The following is a 26,764-nucleotide window of genomic DNA, read 5'->3' as shown; positions in this document are numbered from 1 at the left end:
AACATTATTGCAAAATGAAAGCAGCTCAACCTAGTTCAGGCAGACTAGTTTAAGAGAAATGTATTGCATTTTGAAGATCATATATGTATTTAAAAAAACAAGGTGACAGGCAACAAATATTATACAGGGATAAGAGAACCAGAATTCAAGGTCATCCCACAGGATACCCTGCACAGCAGGGATGAGAAGAGGCAAGATGACTTCCTAAGATCTGTGCCTAAGAGTGGATGCTCTGCGGAGTGGGGTTGTTTTCTTGGGTGTCTCATCTTCTGTCATCTCTGCTGAAAGCTCTGTTCAAAGAATTGGAGGAGTAGGAAAAGCTGAGTCACAAAGATGGTGAAAAAAAATAGATCTCAGAGAACAAAAATGATAGCCCCACACCACACTGTAGAGATAAATCCAAACCGCACAAAACATTATGGAGCAACGGGGCAAAAGGAATCTATACCCCATTGTGCATTACAAGAGGCATCCATCAAAAGTAGTCATACAAGAAGGAGTATCATACCTTCCTCGCTGGACTCATCGCTTGAGAAGACAACCTTGGGTTCTTCTTCCAAGTGTGCTGCTGAGTTTTTGGAAGTTGACGGGTAGTACGGCGAGGCTTAGGTGTGACAAAGTCATTGTCTGCAGAGGCAGAGGCCAAAGGCTGATGCCTAGGGACTAAAAGAGAGATGTGATTAGAAGAAGAGAAAGGTAACTGTTGCTTGTGGGCTTGCCACTGTGGGGCGTGTCCCATACCAGAAGATTGTTTCCTGGCTGATGGGGCTCTCTGGCTACCCTCCTTGGCCAATCTCAAGCTCCTCTATTCCATTTAATCCTCTGGTGTGACAGGCCCGAAGCTTCTGCTCGAATTCATCTATTATAGCCTGGTGGGAAAAAAGTAGATAAACATCATGACTGGAGACATTGTTATTCTATGATTGAAAAGACAGGGCAATGAAAGATGTGGAAGAATGGCAAATGTTTATTGTGGAGTCAACTGAACAGGCTATATACTATTTGCCTTCAACTATATGACATTCTGGAAAAGACAAACCATGAATAAATAAAAAAGATTAGTGCTGCTAAAAGGTGGGAGGATGAAGGGGGGAATAGGTAGAACACAGGAAATGTTAGGGCAAACTAATGATACTCTAATGGTGGCATGTTATGATACTTAGTGAATGCTAATGTAAATTATGGACTTTGGGTGATGATCTGTTAATGTGGTCACTAATCCAATCTTGTCAATGTCAATGTAGACTAATAAATGTATCACTTTGGTGTAGGAAACTGATAGTGGGGAAGGTTATATGTGTGGAGATGGATATACGGGAACTCTGACTTACTATTCAATTTTGCTTTGAATCTAAAACTACTCAGGAAAGTCTATCTCGAGGAGAGAGAGAAAGAAAGAGGAATTGGAGACAGAAAGATCTGGTCCTCAGCCTGTCATGGTAGTGCACACCTGTAATCCCAAAGACCTGGGAGGTTGAGACAGGAAGATCACAAGGACAGCCTGACAACTTAATAATACCCTGTGTCAAAATAAAATAAAAAGGAACTGGGAATATAGCTCAGAGGGAAAGTGCCCCTGGGTTCAATCACTAGTATCACAAAAACAACAAAATTTTAAAAAATCTGTTATCAAGTCACCCTGGTAATTTGGTTATAGTGAAGGTGAAGCTAGGGATAAGTAATGCAGTAATGTGAGCAGAAGAGCCTTAGAACAGTGCCTATAGAGAGCAACCCATATTAAACCATGCTGCTTGCCTTGCCCTCAGGTTTGGCCCCTCTTCGCAATTTGCCTACAACAGACAAAAGAGCTCCGAAGATGGACTCATCTGACAGTTTATCTCCAAAGCAGTCAAAATTGTCGAGCATCTTGCGGAGACCTCGCTCTGTGAGGGGCAGCTGTGACATGCAGTAGGCCACGTCCCGGTACTGTCGCTCAGTTCTGCAGATGGGAAGGGCTTTGTGAGCAACAGCTCAAGGGTTATCCTTCCTCCTAGGTCTTCCTTGGTCCCAGGTATGCCACTGGGGGTTTCTTTCCCCCACATGGCTACTGTTAGCACAAAGATCTTTCAGGGAAGGTAATGTACCGGGCTGTGCGGAACCGCTGACATAGCTTCTCCACCAAGCTCTCGGTCTGCTTGTCCTTGGTGATGTAGGAGAGGAGCTGCCTGCAGAAGGGGAAATGAGGATATGTGATCAGCAAGGAGCACCTCATCCACTAAGGCCTATGCTGGACCCTAACCTAGCACCAGACTTCTCTGCCCTTGCTCAGTAGAAGAATGTTCTTGGTCATGGCCCTCTAATTGCCTCACGATGCTCCTCTTGCCCTCTCCCAGACATTAGAGAACCCACCCCCCAGAAATTTTTATTGTGAATTGAAATTAACAAGAAAAGCTGCCATTTGGGAGAACTACTGTGTGCCTTCTGCCATGGGAAGAATAGTATCTTATTTAATATGAGACAAGTAGTATAAACCTCATTTTATAAAGGAGGAAATAGGCACAGAGAAGGTCAAGTTACTGCTGAAGGCCATGTGGCTAAAAAGAAGCAGACCTAGGGCTGGAGGGGCAAATCGGTGGCTGGGGGCTGGCCAGGGATATGTGAGGCCCATGGGTTCATCCCCAAGTGCTGCCAAAAGAATAAATGGAATAAAGCTGAGCTGGAATTCCAATTCAGGTATGTTTGATTCCTAAGCCTGTATGCTACTGAAAATGTGCTCCAAGGCCCAGGGAACTATACTTCATGATGGTGTGAAAACACTCTTCCTCCACCCCACCCTCGGGGTCTGACAGGCGGCTGATGATATCTGGAAGGAGATTATAGATGGCGTTGCCCTGTAGAGGAGAAAGAATCATGCTAAGAGATGAGGTGATCTACGTACTCCTGCAGCAGGCCCCAAGTTGCCTCTTCACCTCTCACCTTGTGAGAAAGCTCATTGAAGAAGTTCTTGGCTAAGGCAGCGATCTGAGGCTCAGGTCGATGAGCAGCACAGCCATCTCGCTCACCTGCCCCTTCACTTTTACCATGTCCTTTAGGATCAGTGGGTCATCACCAGCCCTGCTGTCTTCCGCACTTGTGGAGCTGGGTCCCTGAGGCTAGGAATGAAATCTCAAGTCATTGGGACCAAGACCTCTCAGCTACATCTTAAAATCAGCAGGAAAGGCCCTCGGCAAGGATCTATTACCCACAGGATGCCATGCTAGAAGCAGTTAGAATGCTGTCTACAGTTGAAAGCTGTAGTTAGGGGGAAAGGCAAAACTTGTAGCCAAAGCACTGCACTGAAGCTTCAATTCCCTTAGAGTCACACTTAGTCAGGGGCCTATACAGGTTAAGTATGAAGTAGATGTTGAAGGTAGTGTCAAGACCAGGGAAATATATACAGTCTTAGTGACTCTCACACTGACATAACAGACTGTGGGAACAATCAGGGACAACTCAAATGCAAGGGATCTCTTACCGAGCATACAGATGAGGTGTCCAGGGATCCACCAAGTTGGGAAAACGGATGGCCAGATCCCCAGTAGCAATCATGAGATTAGACCGAACAATGGGGAGCGAGACTTTTCTAGCATGGTGAACAGAAGACGAAGCTGGGAGTCACAGAAAGTAGCACTAGGGGCAAGGAGAGAAACATCAGAGAAGCCTATCATCTCCGTCCTCTTTTGAGATAGTAACCAACTCGGGGACTACCTGATCATGCAGAACTTGCCAAGGCAAGTGAAGCAGCTGCAGAGAGGTCTGGGTTGCCATAGAGGCCAGGGTGTTGCAGACTTTGGAGCAAAAGTGGAACAAAGGCAGCCAGTATCTGTTTGCCTGTTGGAAGAACAACTCTGTTTGGGATGTGTTATCTCAATTGGGGGAGGTCACCTAGCAATTTTCTTACCATCCAACAGTTCCATCTCACAGATGCTACGGATTAATTCTGCCTCTGTGTCATCAGCGGTGGCCCCCACCAACCCCAGCTCCTCCTCCATGGTGGTCTCAGAGCTTGAATTCTAAAGGAAAAGATCACGGTGATCTGTTCATGAGTGACCAGAGACATCATATATAGCCTAACACTTCATTTGCATGAAGATCTGAGGAAAGGTGATGTCTACAAAACCATTCATAAAATTGCCAAATGTTTGTGTATGTAAAGAGAAAGCTTTTTTTTTTTTGTATTGGGGATTAAACCCAGGAGCACTTAACCACTAAGCCATGTCCCCAGCCCTATTTGTTGTATTTTATTTAGGGACAGGGTCCCACTGAGTTGCTTAGGGCCCTGCTAAGTTGCTGAGGCTGGCTTTGAACTTGTGATCCTCCTGCCTCAGCCTCCTGAGCCACTGAGATTATAGGCATACTGAGAAAGAATTTAAAAAAAAAAAAAAACTTTATTTACTTTTTATGTGGTGCCAAGGATCAACCCAGTCTTACACATGCGAGGCGAGAGCTCTACCACTGAGCTATAGCCCCAACCCAAAAAAGAAATCTTAAATAAGGAAATAACTAGGTTCTCTGTATTTGTTTTTAAGCTGCCAATGCAGATTTCTACACTTTTAAAAAATTCATTCTCATAGAAGAGGTAGTTTACGTATAATGGTAAATAAGTGGATTGATTCCAAACAATGGTTCAAGGTCATAGAGAAGGTCAGACTTTACCCACTGTTGCAAGGCTGTCTTAGTGTTTATAAGAGAGCTGCCTTAGTGGAGAGATATGAGGTCCCTCGATGTGCGGGGCCAGTAGTGAAAGCTGATGGGAAGGGGGCTGGTTCATGATGTTCTAACAAACACTGCCTCAGGTAAAGCCTTTTTTAATGTTGAGTTGCCCAGCTCTGTAGTTGTATTTACCTAATACTCTTCTTCCTAGTGAGCACGGACAGACTGTTCAATCTTTGTTTACACTAATCTTTCCCAGGGTAGTTGCAACAAAGAGGCAGAGAATCTTCATTTAATAGAGAAGCAGAGATCCCCACAAGGAAATGTTTTGACCCAGGTCATGAAACAACTCTGGGAAATTCTGGGGACATGAACCCATTGTCCAAATGCTCTGTTCACCTTCTCCTTGGGGTCCTTGGATTTGTGTTCCTGTTCTTCCCGAAGAACTCGGCGCCTACAGAGCTCTCCACTCACTGCCTGTTCCAAATGCACCAACTGCTGCAGGGCCACATCCCCAGCCAGTGACAGCAGGTTCATCAGCAGAAAAGTGGGGAGCATTGGGACAGTCTCCTCTGAGGAGAGAGAGGAAAGGCGGGAGAAGACATGGTCAAATTCCATCAAACTTACTGTTCCAACTTCAACTTGGACAAAAATGAGACAGTGTGGGCTGAGAGGTTGTAGAAAGGCTGGTAGCAGTAGCTTCTGGCCCTGCAGGGCAAACAGCAGAAGCTGCTGTCCACCCCAAGGCCCAGCAAACCTCTGCCCACTTACTGGGGTCCTCCTGACTGGTGCTCTTTTCCTCCAGCTTCTCTAGGGCCTGCTTGCACAGCCCTGCAACATCTGGGCACAGATAACCTCAGGGCCCTCTGCCAGTTGGTAAGTGAGGGTCACTGCTACCTCTTTGAATGGGATCCAGAGTGGGTCTGGGTGGGCAAAGCCTAAATCAGAGAAGGGACAAGTTGTTCTCTGCAGACAAAGGTCTCGGTTCTGTCCAGAGCCCTTTTGGAAATCTCACCTTTAGTAACTACCTCCTGAAGTCGCTCAAACAACCTATGGTCCTGAGGCAGCCGGAAGGGAGGGTGACGTTTGCCCAGACAAGGCTATGGAAACAAGGAAAACAGAGTGCAAAATGTGTGTAGAGGGTGTATAAAAGGATATCCACTCTCCTTAGTTTGGCATAACCACTCCACATACCTTCCTCCTATCGGATATGTTCGCATGGCATGCACACCTGTTGGGCCAGCCTGTAGTCCTGTGGGAACTTCTCATCCAGCCCTATGCTCACCAGTGTGTCTAAGTTGCTTCCAACAATTTCTGGTTTTCCTCTAGGGGAAAGAAGTCATAAGAGTTAAAAGGCAGGGGGCTGGGGAGATAGCTCAGTCCGTAGAGTGCTTGCCTTATAAACACAAGGCCCTGGGTTCGATCCCCAGCTCCCCCCCCGCCCAAAAAAAAAAGTTAAAGGCAATTATGGACAGACTCTGAGGGACAATGCCAGTAGGTAGGCACCAGCACCCAACATGAGGCTGACACAGGGCTGGCTCCTTGGATCCTTCTGGCTCTGGTGAATCTATTTCTACTAGGCAGGAGGGCTTAGGATATTCTTCATTTAGGTAGCCAACTCCCAGCAGAGCTCAGCCGGGTCTGACTGCTCCTACTAAAGAACAAGTCGCCTTCCAGAACCTTCTTTTCTCTACCACTCTACTGCTTACTGATCTGAGCCTCACCAGGTGCCATCTGCCAAGAACTGACAGAGGAACAGCGCTCCAGAGGAGACAGTGGACCTTCTCAGTGGCCCGCTCCCACAGCACTTGGTCACTGCTGGTTTGAACTCATCCTTTTGCACAACTCACAGAGCTGAGGAGAAAAGAAAGAGGGATCAGGCCAAAAAACAAATCTCTTTGGTTCACTTCTCTGAAAACAAGATTGAGAATCTGAAGCAAGTAAAATTAATCTTTGGAAGTGGAAAAGGAAAAAAATGACACTCAAAATGTAAAATAGGTGCTTCTGTATCCATTTCTACTTTTCTACTCCATGCGCTTTAAAACTACACTTGGTAAAGTGATTCATCACACTGATCTTTTCAAGTTCCATGTGGAGTCCATAGTTCTGACTACATTCTAGAGATTTTCTAGGTTTTTAAAACTATTACCACAAACTCACACTGTCTAAAATGAAAGCCATCATTCTTGCCTGCCTTTTCATTTTGCTAATAGTACCAACTCTCTTATTATATACACTTAAAATTTCAGTCACCTAATTTTTTATGAATTAGTCCTACCTATCTTTCCTTTAATATTTGTCTTTGGCAAGTTCAATTCTGTAGCTATTCCTCCAGGTCAGAGTCTCACCCCTTGTCACTGCACACCTATAATAGCCTCTAGTAACCTTCCCGTACTGTCTCTAACCCCTCCTCCACTACCTTGTATGCGATGCTGGGTCAGTCTCACCAAACATCTGTCTTCTCCCACCATAGTCCTATGGTTTACCACTTTGAAGTGGCACTCCTCTAACTACTGCACAGGCTCTTGACCACTAACCAGCCCGGGCAATTTCAGGCCCCTTACCACCACCAGGATAACTTCTTTTACCCAGGGAAGAGAAAAATATAGCAGGCAGCAGTGCTCCTCCCAGTGGAAGCTGGAGGTCAACACCACCTCTGCCATTCCCACATGCAAATGTGTTCTAGGGAGGTTTGCCTCATTAAAATGCTTGTCCCTGACTAACACAGTTGAAGCTCTAGACTTTGAAAGATATTCAGGGACCTTCACAATTTAGTTCCAACTATATTCCCAACTTCATGTCTGTTCTAGATAGCAGTCTTGAGCCAGAACAATATTCCTCATTTACAAACACAGTTGTCTCCTTGGGTTTCTGACGTGTTCTTCTTCCAGTCTCTCTTTAAATTCTGTTTATCTTTCAAGACTTAAACTCTTAATACCTTTTCACAGCTTCCCTTGGCCATTCTACCACAGACAGCTCTTGTTCCCACTCCATACTTCTCAGAACAGCACAGTAGTTAAGCATGTTTCCTGGAGTTCTCAGGGCCAGTCACTAACTAGCTGTAACTAGCCAAGTTCCTTAACCTCCTACTGAGACTCACAGATTTCTCACTGTAAAAGGCAGAGAAAACTACCTCACAGAGTTGTTGAGGATGAAATATCATTTAAATGTTGTTATTTTATTATTATTGCTATTTTAATCATTACTAGTGCCACCTAACCTAACAATTATCGACTTGCTGCATTATTCTAAAAGTGTTTTATTTTGGGGCTGGGGTTGTGGCTCAGTGGTAGAGCACTTGCTTAGCATGTGTGGGGCACTGGGTTTGATTCTCAGCACTGCATATAAATAAAATAAAGGTTCAGTAACAACTTAAAAAAAAAACTTTTGTGTTTTTGACTATCAACCAGATTGTTTCCTTTATAGTTGGAAATGTGAAAGTAAATAGTCTTACATTTCTTTATGGGTCAAGTAAACTGCTGAATATGTATTTGCTAATATTTGTCGAATGAATAAAAAGAGAGCTAGTGAGAAGACTTACAATTTCCTCAAGACACTGAATGGTCCCAACAGAAGCATCCACTAGCAACAAAGAGAGATTCTGAATCAAAGCCTGGGCCTTGGCCCTGTGGGTATAGCAGAGATAGATGTCATTGAAAGACTGGTAAGTTGAACTTGGAAAATGGGTTATTAGGGTTTTCCCACCACATTGTCAAATAATTGTTTAGGATAGGCTTCACTGAAAATCTAGTCCCACCTGAACTCTATTATAAATCTACTAAATCTATAAAAAACAAAACAAAACAAACAAACAAAAAAACCTGCCTATCAATTTGAAACTCCTCTGGAAGGATGCCACTTTCTTAGCAGACTAGAAAAATCCTGTGAGAAGATAACCTCAGAAAGACAAAAGAAGGCCACGTACCTGGCAGACTCCCCTTTGGGGTTGAGGTAGAGTGGGCGGTAGGCAGTAAGCACAGCTTCCCGACACCAGGCTCCTTAGACCAATGAGAGGCAGCATGCGGCGTACCCCAAACAGGGCCTGGGGTACCCCAAATTGGAATAACCATCACAAAGAATTCTATCACCTCCTGCACCACTGAGAGAACAGATACAAATGTCACCCATCTACTTGGCAAAACTCCCCTAGTATCTACAGAAAAGATCCCTTCTTAACATAGTAACATCCAAGTGGAGACTTTCCTCATTTTCCTGGAGACTGTCAACTCCTCCTATAATGCTTTTATCACAGAATACTATACACATTAAGATATATGAGCTGTACAAAACAAATGGAAGTAAAGATCACTTGCCCTTTAAAGGAGCAGGGAGAGATCAATAAAATATGGATGGGACAAGTTTTCCAACTCTAAGAAACAGTTCGTTCTGAATGAGACCCTGGCCTACCTGTAGTTGTGTTTTCATACATCATCTTGCTGATGATGCCAATGGCCTCTGTAATCTTCCTAGAAAAGCTATATGCATCCTGTAGATACTGCACCAGCATCTCCTGCTTCACCAGTTCATCATTCCCCTCGGATCTCACAGGCTCTGATACACTGGGAGCGTCTTTGTAGTTAATCTGTTCTAGAACCACATTCTTATCAGATCCCTGAGAATTGTTCTTTGTGGAAGATACTGGGCCTAGGAGTTAGAAGTACAGGACAGTTTTTGTTAAGGGAATATGGGGGAATCCAACAGCTATCAACATCCCTGCATTATTTTTTCCCCTGCAACATTAAGTATGAGATTAAAAGCTATTCTAGTGCTGGAATTGTAGCTCAGTGGTAGAATTCTTGCTTAGCACATGTGAGGCACTGGTTCAATCCTCAGCACCACATAAAATAAATAAATAAAGGTATCATGGTCCATCTACAACTAAAAAGAAAATTAAAAGAAAAAAACAAAAAAAACCTGTTCTAAGACATTTTTGTTCATTTCTCAAAAAAAGATTACTGGATAGTCACCCTGTAACAAGGCTGTTCCCATTCCAGAGCAGAAGTATTGCCAACTCCCCTCTGGCCTCTTTTGAGCACCAGTTTCTGTTAGCCAGGACAGTGTCTGACATAAAGTAAATGCTCAATATAGACTAGTTGGAATGTTCATTGACTGAGAAGAAAAAGGATTACCTTTGAAGATAACTCCTAAGATATTTAGAAACCTGGTCTCTTCTGATTCCTCTGGGTCTGTATGACTGAAGAGTTCAGACTCCTGGAAGTGGCCTGTAGCTTCTCGAGCAAGAATGATGGCCTGCCTGAAAGAACACAAACCCATCACCAGTTCAGCACCCAGAAGAGTGTTGCTACAGCCTTTAGTAAGGGTGCCTACCTCATGATTCCATCAAGCTCCTGGGCCTCGTAGCCCAAACAAAAGGAACATATCTCATGTTAGGCACATGCTCTGTCACTGAACAGCATTCCTAGCCCTTGCCTAATTTTCTTAAAAAGATTTCTGCTTAAAAAAAAAAAAAAAAAAAAAAAAGTAACTTAATTTGTACCTACCTAGGGATTAAAAAAAAAAAGTCATTTAAAATATTTTTTTCTAGTTGGCAGTAGTGGCACACACCTGAAATCCCAGCTGCTCAGGAGGCTGAGGCAGGAGGATCACAGATTCAAAACCAGCCTCAGCAACTTGGCTGTAAGATCCTAGTGGACCCTGTCTCAAAAAAGATAAAAAATTAAATGGACTGGGGATGTGGCTCAGTGGTTAAGCACCCTTGAGTTCAATTCACCAAAAAACAAAAACAAGCAAACAAAAAGTTTGTTCTAATATATGCTTAAATTTGTAACTGGAAGCAAAACAACTCTGGATTTGTACTCTGAAGAGTTAGACTCAACTTTGCTATTTACTAGCGATGATCAAAAGTTAGCTAACCTGACCTCTATTTCTATATTTGTAAAATGGGTAGACAATCTGGTATCAGCTACTTAAAAAATCATGGGTAGAGACCATAAAAAATTATACAAATTTAAAGCAGAATATACAAAAAGCAGAGAGGAAAAATTGCTGGTTGTTAGGCTAAAACCTCAATTAGGAATTTGACCCAGCATCTACTGTTGAAGGATTTCTGAAGGGGGTGGGGGTGACAACAGTAACATGAGAAGAAATCTTTGATTGATGGGAGAAAATACTAGAATGCTTAGAGGAAAAAGAAGCAGTCATAAAACTACAGACTTTACTTATGCTTTAGTAAAATAAAAAGACATAGAGAAGTTAGAGGTCAAACTAGCCACCCTTTTTAGTTTTTTTTTTTTAACAGCCTAATTAAGAAAGAATTATGGGGCTGGGGTTGTAGCTCAGTGGTAGAGTGCTTGCCTGGCAGGCATGAGGCATTGGGTTCGATTCTCTGCACCCAATAAATAAATAAATGAACTAACAAACAAATAAATAAAGGTATTACGTCCATCTACAACAAAAAAGTCTTAAAAAAAAACCAGAAAGAAATAAGCAATGTGCAGCTGAAGTTTAAGAGTACATGTTGGCAGTTATAATGGCTTTTGTTGCTAAGCTGCTTTGAAGTTCTAGAGTCACAAAAACACTGGGAGAAATCTTTTCTCTAAGATGGAGATTCAGGTTTATTACTAAAGTAATATTAAGTAAGTTTGATATTTCTTAGTTCGTAGAATTTAGAATTAGAAAGTCTTTAGAAATCATATGAGCTACTCAATTTCTTATTTTAGAGATAACAAAACTGAGTTAAGCAACTTATACAAGATTATACAACTAAAATTGTACTTATAGGTATTCTTCAAATTGATGAGGACTTGTTTAATTATATAATTCTGTTCATATTTTGTTTTAGTAGTTTCAAAAAACATTAATATAAAAGTAGAAAAGCATGCTTAATTGTGGACTATGTCTTTGTTCAGACCATTCCTACAGTGCAAACACCTACCATCATCTGGCAGCAGCATACCTCAGAATATAGTTCATTTTAAAGAGACATTGTGTAACTGTCTCAAGATTAATTCTAAACCCAAACAGATCATTAGAGATCTCATTCTTTCACATACTTGTAACTAGCTTTGGCAAGTAGTTGATGGATGCGTCCTTTCACCTCTTCTGTGGTCTCTGTATGAGCAATTTGCTCAGGAATCTCCTCTTCTTCCTGGGGAAGCTTTAGAAGCTGCTGAAGTGTGGACTTCAATTCTGGCAGCATGGCTTCCCATTCTTCCTCTGGTCTACTGCTGCAGCTGAATGAGAATCTCAGTTAGTTTCTTTCATTGGAGTTTCTGACCATAGGAAGAAGGCTGTCTGGGGTGAGGACTCTTCTCCACACAGTAATTACTCACAAGCAGTGGCAGTTTGTCTCTGGGCTCTCATCTCTTGTAGTTTCTGGGTCTCCTTCTGTAGCGGTCCAGCAAGGTCAGTATCACTAAGCTATCAAGGTAGAGGGAGTATGGGGTTACTAAGTGACATAATTTTGTTTCTGTTTCCATTTCATTCTTTCTCTTTTGAATGGCCCAAGTCTTCTTACCTTGCAGGAAAAGGGATTATTGGCTAAAAAGCTGGCCAGGAGCTGGATGGCATTTTTACATACTAGCACTGACTTGTCTGCCAGACGTCCCACTGCTAAGGCCACCACTGCCTGGAAACGTGTCAGAGGAAGGGCCTAGGTGGGCAGGAAGAGAAGAATCAGCTCACATCCCACTCATCAATTCTGTTCAAGATGATCTTAAAGTATACTCTAAACCAAGCTATTTGTAAAGAAAATTTCTATGGGATATAAAATATGTAAACAGTATTCTCTGTAGTGAGTAAGACACATTACAGTCTTTTTTTTTTTGTAAACAAATGGGATACATATTGTTTCTCTGTTTGTACATGGAGTAAAGGCATACCATTTGTGTAATCATAAATTTACATAGGGTAATGTTGTTTGATTCATTCTGTTATTTTTTCCCTTCCCCCACACCCTTCCCACCCCTCTTTTCCCTCTATACAATTCTTCCTTCCTCCATTCTTGCCCCTCTCCCTAACCCTAACCCTAACCCCAACCCTAACCCCTGCCACCCCCCCATTATGTGTCATCATCTGCTTATCGGCGAGATCATTCGTCCTTTGGTTTTTTTGAGATTGGCTTATCTCAATTAGCATGATATTCTCCAATTTCATCCATTTGCCTGCAAATGCCTTAATTTTATCATTCTTTATGGCTGAGTAATATTCCATTGTGTGTGTGTATATATATATATATATATATACACATGTACATATATATACATATATGTGTACATATATATATATATATGACACATTACAGTCTTAACTAGAGTCATACATCCTTGTCCTTACTAGAGAAATAATTTTATTATTGGTAATAAAAATCCAAATTCTAGACTCTTCTTTAAGGCAAACATTCCTCTTTACTTTGGCCATCTATAGAGGAATACCGTATGACTTTATGACATAGAAGATTGCTTACCTTCTGCTGAACAATTCGAGTGAAGAGCTGTAAAACACGGCTCCGAACAAAAGAGTTGACATCATAGCCATGGGCCTGCAAGGTATCCAAAAACTGATCTCTGGTTTCTCGGCCTGCTTCTTCCAGTTGATCACCATTCAGAACCTGCAGTACCATCTCTGCCATGGCTGCTAACACAGCATTACGCATCATGTAATTCTAAGAGGGAGAAATAAAGTTGGTATGGCCCTCTGTACTTCCATATTAACTTCCCTCTCTCTAAACTTGTGTGCCCATTCAGGCACAAAGGGGGAGCAAGGACTTTAGTCAAGGTTAAGCTTGTATGTGCTTAGCTATGACTTTTCTGGTCACCTGCCTAGGTGTTCACTCCCAAAGTTATGGAAAAAAGCTGAATCTCAGAGGGGACTTGTTTGCTCAAAGGAGAATGTAGAAATACAATAAACAAGAGCCCAAACCAGTTTTGTCCTGTAAGGCTCACTCAGGGAAGCACAGTGGTACAAGCTTTATCTGAAATGCTTTGGACAGAAGTGTTTTGGATTTTTTCTCATTTTGGACTATCTGTATATACATAATGATGGAACTTGGGGATGGAACCCAAGTCTAAACATGAAATTCTTTTATGTTTCAGATATACCTTAAACACACACACTGAAGGTAATCTTATATAATATTTTAAATAACTATATATGAAACAAAGTTTCATGGTATGGAACTTGTGTCATGTTGATACTCAAAAAAGTTTTGAATTTTGGAGTAATTCAGATTTTGGATTAGGGATGCTCAATCTGTAGTTAAATATGAAATCTTATGCACCCACCTACACAAAAGCATTTGTTACTGTCTTTCATCTGAGGTCTCAAAGCCTTTAATTCTTAACAAATAAACATCCTCTTTCCTCCCCACATTCCATCTCACATTTTACTGACAGAAAGTAAGACCCAGGAAGGCAGAAATCAGTCCTAGGGTGCCAAGCAAATCTATTATAGCATCTGGTAAAAATAGGGTTTGGGATTTTTGGCAGACCATGAGCCATAGGATAGAGTCCTCCCCTCTCTCACACTCCAGTACTGGGGATTAAACCCAGGGGCACTCTACCACTGAACTACATCTCCAGTCCTTTTTTATTTTGTATTTTGAGACAGGGTCTCGCTAAATTGCCCAGCTTGCCCTCAAATTTGCAATCCTCCTGCCTCAGCCTCCAAAGTAGCTGGGATTATAGGTGTACAACACTATACATGGCCAGAATAGTCTTTTACAAGAAGTTAAAGTAAATTTGATTTTGAGTGGACTATCTTTGACCTTGACATTCACCTAGGTATGCCCAACATCAGTTTGGGAAGCAGCCAGGTTAGCATCCACGGATGAGAGAAATGAAAGAATTATGGGTCCATTTGAGAACGTTCTTTTTTTTGGATAAAGCAAATCAAGTTAGAAGGTAAGAAGTGCCTTCTTTCTGAGTCTCAGAATTAAAGCTAAGTCATTCTCACTAGACTTAAGCTGTGGACCACACCAGTCAAGAAAGGTGTAGCTCAGACACTGGGTGTATGCTGAGCATGTGCAAAGTCTTGGGGATGATCCTCAGAACTACATTTAAAGAAAAGAAAAAGAAGAAGACAAGGAAGAGGAGAGAAAAGGGAGGAGGGGGAGGAGGAGGAACTGTCTTTTAACAATAGACTTAAAACCCCAGAAAAATCTCAAAGATCCCCAGTGGACCACATACCTCTCCATCCAGATGATCTAGCAAAATGCACATGCTGGACATAAGGATAGCTGGGACTCGTTCTGCAAGTTCTGTCAGGAAGGCTGCAAAACCCTTTGCCCCTAAAGGGTCCCGACTTAGCTCCTGGGGACACTTCTGTCCAATCTCTCTATACAAGGAAAAAAACAGCCAGGGTAAGATTGCTCAATAACGTAGTTCCCAGTGAGAGAAGACTAGTATCTAATACCTGAAAGAATCTTCTATTGTACAGAGAATGTATTTCCCCTTTCTTTATCCCCTTCCTGCAAAAAACAAGAATTAGAAACTTTAAGAAGAATCACCTTACAATTTCTCCCACTATGCTCTTCATTCCATAATCAGTTGCCCACAGACTCACAGCTGCCACCAGTACAGGTGCCAGGTGTTCAAAATGTTGCAGCATTTGGATGATCTTCACAGTGGCACCTGTGGAATACTAATTTTAAGAATTTTATGGGTAAAATGACAAAGTTAGGGCAAAATGGAGGACAACTTACTGAGCATATGGTTATAACGTGTCAAGGCCACCCCAAGCAGGTGTGTTATGGCTTCCCGGGTGGGACGGTTCTTCTGGTGACTAATGGTGGGATTCTCCAGAAGGCGGTAGCAACAGCCAGTAACCAAACTGAGAAGAGATGGAGATCAGCTGTCTGGAGTCAATCATATTGAGGGTCCTGCCTCATTCATTTTTTCCGGATTACTCCCAAAAATTAAGGTCTTCTGTTTTTAAATTTTTTTTTATTATATCACCTTCCATACCAACTTGCTTTGCTCTTTTGACCCCAAATAGATACTCTTTCTTCTGAGATTAGTGACTTTCAACCAGCTACCATGCCAACAAAGATATACACATCAGAGATAGGACAAAGGCACCAATGACTTCTCATTGCTAAATGTAATGGCCAATTCAGTTCTTATCAAAACAGACCTTTCAACTGCATTTGATACGGTTGATCACTTACTTTTTCCCTGAAACATATGCTTCATTTGGCTTCTGGGACACCAACTGAGACACCTTTTTCTATTTCTTTGATTCCTCTTCATTTTACTCTCTTAATGGTAAGGGTGAGCTGGACTATATCCTTAAGCACTGAAAGTGCCCTAGGAGTCCTTGGATTTCTGCTCTTTTATGTTACTTATTGATTTAGTGATCTCACTTAGTTTCAAGGATTTAAATACCATCATCTTTCCAAACATATACCTTTATCCCAGACCTCTGTTTTGAACTCCAGATTTGTACATTCAATAGCTGAATCTGACAACTTTTCTAACATGTCTAATAAGCATCTTAAACTTTGTAAAATAAAAACAGAACTTTTGATCCCTCCCCACAAAACAAGTACCCACAGCCTTTTTTCATACCTCAGTTAACTGACAACCCTATTCTCCCATATGCTCAGACAAAGACCCTGGGAGAATTATCCTTGACTGTACCCTTCCCCTCATACCTCATGCCCAATCTGTAAGCAAATGCTATAAGCTCTACCTTAAGAAAAAAAGTACAGGGCTGGGGTTGTGGCTCAGTGGTAGAGGGCTTGCCTAGCATGTGTGAGGCACTGGGTTTGATTCTCAGCACTGCATATAAATGAATAAAATAAAGGTCTATCAACATCTTAAAAAAAGAAAAAAAAGTACAGAATCCAACCACTTCTGCCCATCTCCAATGCAATTCCATGATCTTGTTTGAGTAACTGGAATGGCCTCATAATGTATCTCTTACTTCTCCTTTTCCTTCATGGTGTGTTTCAATCCAACAACCAGGATGACTGAAAAAACGTTGAGTTAGATCACCTTACTGCCCTGCTTGTGAGTGGCACCATATCACTCTGAGAAAGTTCAAAGTCATCATGTTAGCCTATAAGGATCTGTAGTTTGGCTTCTCACTGTGTCACAGATTACCTCTTTCATCCTCTCAGGCCTTATTGCTTTACTCACACATGCTAAATGCATTCCCTCCTTAGGGTCTCAGTACTTGCTGTTCCTTTTCCTTGCCCTTGCTATTCCTCCAGATATTCTCATAGCTCTCATTCACCTCTTCTGGCTCTTTGTTCAAATGTCATCACCTCAAAGAGGTCTATTTTTTGTACTGGAGATTGAACCCAAGGGCTCTTAACCACTGAGCCACATTCCCAATCCTTGTTTTATTTTTATTTTTGAGACAGGTTCTTGTTAAGTTGCTTAGGGCCTTGCTAAGTTGCTGAGGCTGGCTTTGAACTCATGATCCTTTTGCCTCAGTGTCCCAACCTACTGGGATTACAGGCATACACCACCATGCCCAGCAAAGAGGTCTTGTTTGAACAGCTGATTTAAAAATCACAACTCCTTTTTGTCAACTTCCCACCCCCTACCTCTATTTTGCTCCATAGTATTAAACAGTAAAACATACTATATGTGTTAATTATTTTAAAAATTGTCTTCTAGGGTTGAGGATATAACTCAGTTGATAGAGTGCTTGCCTTGCAAGCACAAGGCCCTGGATTCAATCCCCAGCACCGAAAAAAAAAAAAAAAAAAAATTGTCTTCTAGTCTATAATAATTCTAAAAGGCAAAAACTTTTGTTTCCAAAAGTTTAATATGTAAACTAAATATTTTTGTATACTATAATAATGCTGGCAGTGGGCATTAAGGAAATTCACATCATTTCTAAAATTTATTATCTCATTCTTAAGAACTCCATATTATTATTATGTATTTATGTATTACAGATAGATGGAGGTATGAAATAAAGTCTTTAAAAGGAATATCTATTGACAAATTTCTAGAGACATATGATCTACCCAAACTGATGCAGGAGGACATATACAATTTAAACAGATCAATTTCAAGTAATGAAATAGAAGACACCATCAAAAGCCTACCAACCAAGAAAAGCCCAGGACCCGATGGATTCTCAGCTGAATTTTACAAGACCTTCAAAGAAGAATTAACACCAATACTCCTCAAATTATTCCATGAAATAGAAAAGGAGGGAACCCTTTCAAACTCATTCTATGAGGCCACCCTCATAGAATCATAGAATCACCCATAAGTATCACCCTTATACCAAAACCAGATAAAGATACATCAAGGAAAGAAAACTTCAGACCAATAGTCCTCATGAACACAGATGTAAAAATTCTCAATAAAATCCTGGCAAATCGCATACAAAAACATTAAAAAGATACGGCTTTTTTAGTTCAACATATGGAAATTGATAAATGTAATACAACACATCAATAGACTTAAAAACAAGAATCATATTATTATCTCAATAGATGCAGAAAAAGCATTTGACAAAATACAACAACTCTTTATGTTGAAAAACTAGAAAAAATAGGGATAGTAGGAACATACCTCAACACTGGAAAAGGTAGCTATGCTAAGCCTATGGCCAACATCATTCTAAATGGAGAAAAATTGAAAGTATTCCCCCTAAAAACTGGAACAAGACAGGAATGCTCTCTTTCACCACTTCTATTCAACATCATCCTTGAAACCCTAGCCAGAACAATCAGACAGATGAAAGAAATTAAAGGGATACGAATAGGAAAAGGATTCCAACTATCAGTATTTGCTGACAACACGATTCTATATTTAGAAGATCCAAAAAATTCCATCAGAAAACTTCTGATAAATTAATTCAGCAAAGTAGTGGGATATAAAATCAATACCCATGAATCAAATGCATTTCTATACATAAGCAATGAACCCACTGCAAGAGTAATTAGGAAAACTATTCCATTCACAAAAGACTCAACAAAAATAAAATAATTGGGAATCAATCTAACCAAAGAGGTGAAAGACCTCTACAATGAAAACTACAGACCACTAAAGAAAGAAATTGAAGAAGACCTTAGAAGATGGAAAAATCTCCCATGCTCTTGGATAGGAATTAATATTGTCAAAATGACCATACTACCAAAAGTATTATACAGATTCAATGCAATTCCTATTAAAATCCCAATAATATTCTTCATACAAATAGAAAAATCAATCATGAAATTCATTTGGAAAAATAAGAGACCTAGAATAGGCAAGGCGATCCTTAAGCAAGAAGAGTGAAGCAGGAGGCATCACAATACCAGACCTTAAACTATACTATAGAGCATGGTATTGGCACCAAAATAGACATGTAGATCAATGGTATAAAACAGAAGACACAGAGACAAACACACATAAATATGGCTATCTCATACTAGACAAAGGTGCCAAAAATATATATTAAAGAAAAGACAGCTTATTCAACAAATGGTGCTAGGAAAACTGGAAATCCACATGTAACAAAATGAAATTAAACCTCTCTCACCCTGCACAAAAATCAACTCAAAGTGGATCAAAGAGTTAGGCATTAAAATAGGGATCCTGAGCCTAATAAAAGAAAAAGTAAGCCCAAATCTTCATCATGTTGGCTTAGGACCTGACTTCCTTAACAAGACTCCTAAACTGTAAGAAGTAAAATTAAGAATCAATAAATGGGATGGATTCAAACTAAAAAGCTTCTCAGCAAAAGAAACAATCAATAATTTGAAGAGAGAGCCTACAGAATGGGAAAAAACCTTTACCACACACACCTCAGTTAGAGCTCTAATCTCCAAAATATATAAAGAACTCAAAAAACTTAGCACCAAAAAACCAAACAACCAAATCAAAAAATGGGCTAAGGAACTGAACAGACACGTCACAGAAGAAAAAATATAAACGATTGACAAACATATGAAAAAATGTTTATCATTTCTTGCAATTAGAGAAATGCAAATCAAAACCGTTCTAAGATTTTACCTCATTCTAGTCAGAATGGCAATTATCAAGAATATAAGCAATAATGTGTTGGCAACGATGTGGGGAAAAAGGTATACTTAGGCATTGTTGGTGGAACTGCAGATTGGTGCTACCACTTTAGAGAGCAGTATGAAGATTCCTAAGAAAACCTGGAATGGAACCACCATTTGACCCAACTATCAGACTCCTCGATTTATACCCAAAAGACTTAAAATGAGCAAACTACAGTGATACAGCCACATCAATGTATAAAGCAGCTCAATTTACAATAGCAAAATTATGAAACCAACCTAGATGCCCTTCAACAGATGAATGGATAAAGAAAATGTGGCACATATACACAATGGAATATTACTCAGACTTAAGAATGAAATTATGGCATTTGTAGGTAAATGGATGGAACTGGAGAATATCATGCTAAGTGAAACAAGCCAATCCCAAAAAACCAAAGGCCTTATGTTTTCTCTGATAAGCAGATGCTGATCCATAGTGAGGGGTGGGTAAGGAAGAAGAAGGAGCTTTGGATTGTGATGGGAGGGGTGGGACAGGTGGGGATGGGAAGGACGGTAGATTGAGACAGATATTATTACTCTATATACATATATAAATTTTTTAAAAAAATATTTATCACTGTCAAAAAAAAGACAGGGCTGGGGTTGTGGCTCAGTGGTAGAGTGCATGCCTAACATGTGAGGCACTGGGTTCCATTTTCAGCACCGCATATAAATGAATGAATAAAATAAAGGTCCATCACCACCAAAAAAAAAGAAAAAAAAATTAAAAAAAAAAAAGATAATAAAAAAGTAAAAAAAACAAGTAAACAAATAAATAAAAGGAATATCTAACAGTAGAATCCTTATTACTCACAGCTCAGTATTATCTATAGCCAAAAACTACCCACCTGACAAATTCCTCTTCAATTACTGAGTGGTTCCATAGGTGACGAATGTCTAATTGGAGTAGCTGTGTTAAAAGCTGAAGAACTGGTTGCCTTTCTTCTTCCCAGTCAAAGCCATGAGCTGCTTTGGTTCGGCCTTTCTTACCCTAAAAGGATCATGTATACATTTAAGAAAACATAAGGAAACAAAGAGGGTCAGGATAAGATCTGCCAGTTTGTGTACCTAAATCGTCCAATATCGAGACAAGGTGGAAGGTAATATAGAAGCAAAGTGTAGAAGAACTACTTATCAGGAAAAAAGATGTTATGGCATTTTGGAGTACTTCTTCTTAAACCCTAAATGAGGACAGAAAGCATTTGCATAATCATTGGATTCCCTTCTTTCTCATCAAGTTCCTCATCTCCCATATTAAGTGAGACAGAGACTCCAAATTACCTTCCCACATGGATCCAGGTCCATAAGACTTGTCTGGCTGGCCATGGTCTCAAAGGATTCCAAAAGGCGTATCAAAGCATAGCAGTTCATTTTGAGCAAATTTAGATGGGCACTTCTATCTGATACACTCAAAGCTGCATCATCCAGGATGGCTGGAAGCTCCTGGGAGTGATGGTTTACCACTGTAAGAGATAGAATATGGGAGTTGGTTTCATTTACTTTCTTCATCTACCCTAACTTCAAACTACTCAGAACTTGTAGCCATCAGATTACCAAAGATCTGTGTTTCATCTCTCAGTGGTCAAAACATAGCTAAGTCCTTTGAAACCCCTGACCCTAATACCTCAAACACCCTGTTCCTACTCTCACTCCAGTTACCACAATTTCTCCCTGGCAACTGGAAGAATCACCCCTATTAAAGAGAGGTGGTTCAAAAGTAGGAGAATGTTCTTGTTGGTCTGCCCTTACAATGAGTGCACATAATTCTGTACCACCCACCAAGATTACAGACCTTAATAGGTCAAAGATTCCTGGACTTAGCCAAACCAACTGAATCACAACAGCCTTGATATCATCATGTGGCTGAGAAAATGTAGGAAACAATAAACACACAAACAACAAACACCTTCCATCCCCTACCCCCTGACCCATGAACACCTTTTATCAGGAATTCCAGAGTATCTTCCTTGAGGCCAGGATCTATACTTCGAAAGTGACTATGAAGGAAAGAAAGTGTGGGGGTGAGACAGGAACTGGCAGAGCCCATTTTAACCTAAGGAATCTAATGCTTGAAAAAACACGTGAAATTGCTCAACTATAATAAATATGGTGATGAGCTGGGTAGAGACGCTTATTAGTAGAGATATCAGCATCCACAACCATTTATCAGTGAACCTACAATCTGGAATTTCAGAACTAACATGCAAGATTAGGGTAAATAGCTACCAGTTCTTTTTAAAGTATCAGTTGGGAATTTTACTTACTGTAAAATGCTGTAGATAGTATCAAAGTGCTCCAACATAGCAAGTGGCCCTTGAGCTCGAAAAGCAGACTGAAATACTATAAAGATGAAAGACACTGATCAATTTGGAGGGGAGAGGCCTCTTTGGTAAATTCTATTCAAAATGCCTTTAGTTGACATGTCTTGGTCTTCCCCAATTTTTCTCTTTCATGACCTTGCCATTTTAAAAAAGTGTCACCTAGTTATTTTGTAAAATGTCACTCATTTTGGGTTTGCTTAACATTTCCTCATGATTATACTTAAGTTACACATTTTTGGCAAGTCTATCATAGTAAGGAAGGTCTGGGTCCTTCTCACCCATTGTATCAAAAGATACATGATGGTAGGCTGGGTAAGTGGCTCAGTGGTCAGATGCTTGTCTAGAATGTACAAGGTGCTAAGGTCAGCCCACAGCACTGCAAAAATAAAAAGTATGCGGTGGCAATATTTTATTACTGGTGATATAACTTTGATCACTTGGTAGGCACATGCCACATTTCTTCTCTGTAAAGTTATGGCCCCCTTTGCAATTTAATAAGCATTGACACGTACCAAATAATGATGTTTCAGTCAACCATGGACTGCATATATGACAGTAGTCCCATAAGATTATATCACCTTGTGATGTAGCAGCTATCTTAGTATGTGTAAGTATACTCAATGATGTTCAATGACAAAATTGCTTCTCTTCATCATCTACACTCACTCTAATCTCATGGTTAGATGCAATGTGATTATATATGTACATACAAATCTATATCTTTATTTAACACCTCTCCCTGATTTGATGTCCAGAAGCAGAATAAAAATTTTTTTTTCCTAGCTTATGCTTTTTCTTCTTTTAAAAACTTTATCAGAAGCTTCCCAAAAGACTTAGCCAAAATTGGATCATGTGCTTGTTCTTCTAATGACTAGTAAGGGAAACAGAATTACCTACATTGGTAAAACTGATCAAGATTACTATCTAGGAGCCTTGCTAAATCTGAACAAATAATCAGTTGATCAACAAGGAACAAAGTTGAGTGTGGGCATTGACTGATGGGTGGATAACATCAACAGCATCCATAAATAGACTATTCTGTTCATATTATGTGGGTATATATAGCTGTACACTATAGCATGTTATTCTTGAGTTATTACAGTGCATATAACATATGCGTGTTTATGTGTGCACATACACACACATACACATATATGTTCTTTTTAAGAATTACTTTAACATGATTTTTTGTAGGGCTGACAATTGAACTCAGGGCCTTACATATGCTAGGCAAGTATTCTATCACTAGCCAAGAATCTTTTTTTTTTTTTTTTTAAGAAGAGGTATCATTATGTTGTCCAAGCTGGTCTCAAACTCATGAATCCTATGGAAGGCTCAAGTATTCCTCCCACCTCAGTCTCCCAGGTAGCTGGCACTATAGGTATATACCATCACACCCAGCTGAGATCCATTTTAGAACAATTTCATGGGTATTATGATTTTGGTGTTTAGAATCTAAACATTCCTACTATTATAAACACCAAGATCAAATCATTTACTTCACCAAGCAAGTATTTACTGATCAGATACTATGTGCCAGGCATTGTTAAGAACTTGAGGATATAACAAATAAATAACTAGACAAAATAACAAGAGTTCTTTCTCTCCAGAATCTCAATAAATAAATGTGGAGTATATCAAATGGTTATAAGGATCAGGGAGAAAAATAAAATGAGATGGGGTATGCCAGAGTAAGGACAGACAATTTCTATAAGTGATCACAGAAGGCTTGCTGATAGGTGACATCTGAGCAGAGATCTTAAGGAAATAAGGAGATGACTTATGTAGATTCTTTGGAAGGGCATTCCAAGCAGGCAGAAAAACTAATTCAAAGGCCCTGAAATTGGAAAATGCCAATATAGTTGGAGTGGAGTAAGCTGGGAAAAAGGTCAGGTGGGAAATAGTATAGGTTATGCTAGAGTCTTCTTCCTCATAATGTGATCTTTAATTTGTAGCCTTAGCACCATGATGTGGGAGCTTACTAGAAATACAGGATAAAAAGGCCCACCCAGAGCTACTGAATCTGAAACTATGTATTTCAAGATCCCTAGGTAATTCATAATGATTCCAGCCTATCTCCCCTTGGTGTTTGCTTCATGGTTGTCATATTATCAAGCTGCTGCCTTAACCTACATTTTCTGTTGTAGCAGATAATAAAGGAAGTAGATTATTATTCCTATCTTTATAGATGAGGAAACAGAGACACAGAAAAAATTAAGTAACTTGCCCAAGGTCAGCTTTATAGAGCCAGGCTTTAAATCTGGACAGCCTGGTTCCAAAGTCTTTATTCAATATACCTCTCCAAAGCAACCTGGTACAAAACAATTTCAAGAGGTACAGAGACACTATGGAGTCTTCTTGGTAAAAAACAAGTAATTTTTGGTTATTTGAAGGCTTCTGTAGACAACTTCACTATACACACAATCAGCATAACCTTGTTTCAGTCAATGACAGGCAACATATATATGTGATGGTGGATCTGTAAGATTGCAACAGAGCTGAAAAGTTCCTAACCCCTAGTGGTGCGATAGTCACTGTAATATGTTGCCCAAGGAATTACTCAAATGTTTGTGGTTAAACTGGTGTGAACAAACCTATTGTATTGAATGTGTATAGTACATGTAAAAGTACAGCAAATACAATTATATATAGTATATAATACTTGATAATAAATGTCTATGCTACTGGTTTATGTGTTTACTATACTGTATTTTGTTATTTTAGAGCGTATCCCTACTTTTATAAAAAAAAAGTAGTTTACTATAGTTTGGCACTGTGGAACACTCCTATAATCGCAATGACTTGGGAGGCTGAGGCAGGAGAACTGCAAGTTCAAAGCCAGCCTCAGCAACTTAGTAGGCTCTAAGCAATTGAGTGAGACCCTAGCTCCAAATAAAAAATAAAAGGGGCTGGGGATATAGCTCAGAACAGCATAATCACATGTGGAATGGTTTTTGTTTTGAAATATGGAATGCTTCATGAATTTGCATATTATCCTTATGCAAGGGGCATGCCAGGCTTCTCTGTATTATTTCAAATTTAGTATACATGCTGCCTAAGTAAGCATGGGATGGTTGTTATGAAGTGCTGGGTACGATGACAGCTATGAAGTCTTACCTCTAAGCTGGGATGGCAAATGTCTGATAGGCAGTACCTCTTGCACAACATAGTGATTCACACCTCCACTTTTCAACAACTCCTCTGGGGATAAGGGCAGATGGAACTCATACAGTTGGGGAGACATATTCTTCCACGAGCTCACAAGGCTAGAAATCAAACAGCAAAAATGTCAGGGTGTAAATCTATGACCTATCTTTGCATCGGTTTCAATTATTTCCCCAACTCCAACAAAAATCTGCAGTTTACAACCAGTTGATAACATTATCTTAGAGGATGTGAAATCAACCCTGAACTAGAATCCAATTCTTGTCATGACTCTACCACTGGTCATGTAACTTAATCCCCTGGGTCTCATCGGCAAACCGAAGGTTACTAATTTGATTACATCACAAAGTTGCTCTGAGGAGCAAATAAACCAATGACTACAAAAGTATTTAAGGAACTGTTAAGTGGCATATCGATGCATAAAGTGAGCATTACTATTTTCACTTTAAAGTGCAAAGTTCTTTAGGTATAAAAGAATGTCCCACCAGAGACCAGAACAGTGGCCTAGTATGGGTTAGTTGGTTTCAGAATGTGAGGATCCGCATTGACATTTTTATTTATACGTTGTGTCAGATTTTGTTAGACTTTCTGAATATATCATATCCGATTTTGCCCTCTTAATCGCAATCCCACAGAGGGCATAATAATAAAATTTACTGTACAGATCAGGAAATTAAGGTTGTGCGATTTGCACAAACTACACACTGTATAGACGGGATCTGTCACAGTTTCTAGCACATCGCTCCCCAAAGATATACCTATTACACCTCCCTGCCTATCGCATACTGCCAAAGACTGCGTCATACCGTACCTGACTTTCTCAGCCGCAAACTCCGGGTTCCTCAATCCACGCCTCACCTGTAAACCTTATCCACGGTTCCTCGGATTCGGGTAGCAGAGCAGAAATGGCAGGACGAAAACAGGAGTACACAAAACGCACCAATCAGAGAGGCAGTTTTCAAGTTGGCGGAGAACCCGGCCAATCCTCGGCAGGATGAGACAAAGACCCGCCTGTGAGCCCCGCGGCGCGCGGGCAAAGTCACCACGAACAAGTTCAAATACCAACGGCTGTAAAGGGGCCAATCGCGTCGCTCGCTGGAGCGGCTAGCCAATCACAGAACAGGACCTGGAGCGCGTGTCTGCACTATCCACAGAGCGCACCGACTCCCTCCCAGCCTCCACGTCCCGCGCGCGTGAGGCTTCCTCCGGATGCACAGGGACCCTTTCGCCCTGGTTTTTGGTAGGAGGCCCTAGGAGCGCCTGACAGAGATGTCGCGTTCCTGCTGGACAGTGGTACTGCCTTTGGAATAGTGACCCACTCATTCACCCCCTGGATGAGAGACAAGTCCAGGTTGCGAGTTAGAAGCCTTGGGTTCTAATCCAAATTCTGCCATCTCCTCCGCTAGTGTGACGTCCGGCAAGTTCCTTTCTGTAAAACGAGGGTAGTAAAACGGCTATAACCCAAGACTTTTATGACGCACGAAGAAAAAAGCTTGGTCTGTTAATTCCCCAAAGCTCTAGATTCCAGGTTCTGATCCTTCATCTCCTTCACAGTTGAAGGACGCTCAAAGACACGGGAATGCGTGAATTTTCTTGGAATTTCAATATTCGGAGGCTTTAAGAGCGAACAGTCACCTCCCTTGACCCCGGCGCTCCAAAATTTCCGGTGAAT

The 26,764-nt window shown here is 40.6% G+C and overlaps 1 protein-coding gene across 1 annotated transcript; it reads right to left on the bottom strand.

Moving 5' to 3' along the window:
• Positions 1-204: 204 nt before the first annotated feature.
• On the bottom strand, positions 205-26,764 carry NCAPD2 (non-SMC condensin I complex subunit D2; the record flags this gene model as incomplete). The annotated part of the gene is given in 47 exon segments (XM_079141125.1): positions 205-290; positions 509-550; positions 553-663; positions 742-781; positions 783-869; positions 1,756-1,939; positions 2,085-2,165; positions 2,737-2,831; positions 2,917-2,972; positions 2,975-3,037; positions 3,040-3,092; positions 3,455-3,557; positions 3,560-3,609; positions 3,688-3,712; positions 3,715-3,810; positions 3,881-3,992; positions 5,032-5,204; positions 5,404-5,457; positions 5,460-5,570; positions 5,648-5,732; positions 5,827-5,851; positions 5,853-5,957; positions 6,335-6,404; positions 6,407-6,445; positions 6,448-6,477; positions 6,480-6,486; positions 8,174-8,258; positions 8,558-8,621; positions 8,624-8,641; positions 8,644-8,695; positions 8,697-8,731; positions 9,040-9,276; positions 9,762-9,886; positions 11,646-11,814; positions 11,817-11,825; positions 11,925-12,012; positions 12,110-12,244; positions 13,058-13,255; positions 14,778-14,925; positions 15,098-15,221; positions 15,293-15,420; positions 20,455-20,597; positions 20,888-21,069; positions 21,545-21,603; positions 21,871-21,946; positions 25,045-25,193; positions 25,904-26,764. Coding segments are annotated over 46 exon segments (4,185 nt in total). The 5' UTR covers positions 25,172-25,193; positions 25,904-26,764.

This window comes from Sciurus vulgaris (genome assembly GCF_902686455.1).
Source record: "Sciurus vulgaris genome assembly, chromosome: 5".
Lineage (NCBI taxonomy): Eukaryota > Metazoa > Chordata > Mammalia > Rodentia > Sciuridae > Sciurus > Sciurus vulgaris.
This window is presented reverse-complemented; position numbering and strand designations above follow the sequence as displayed.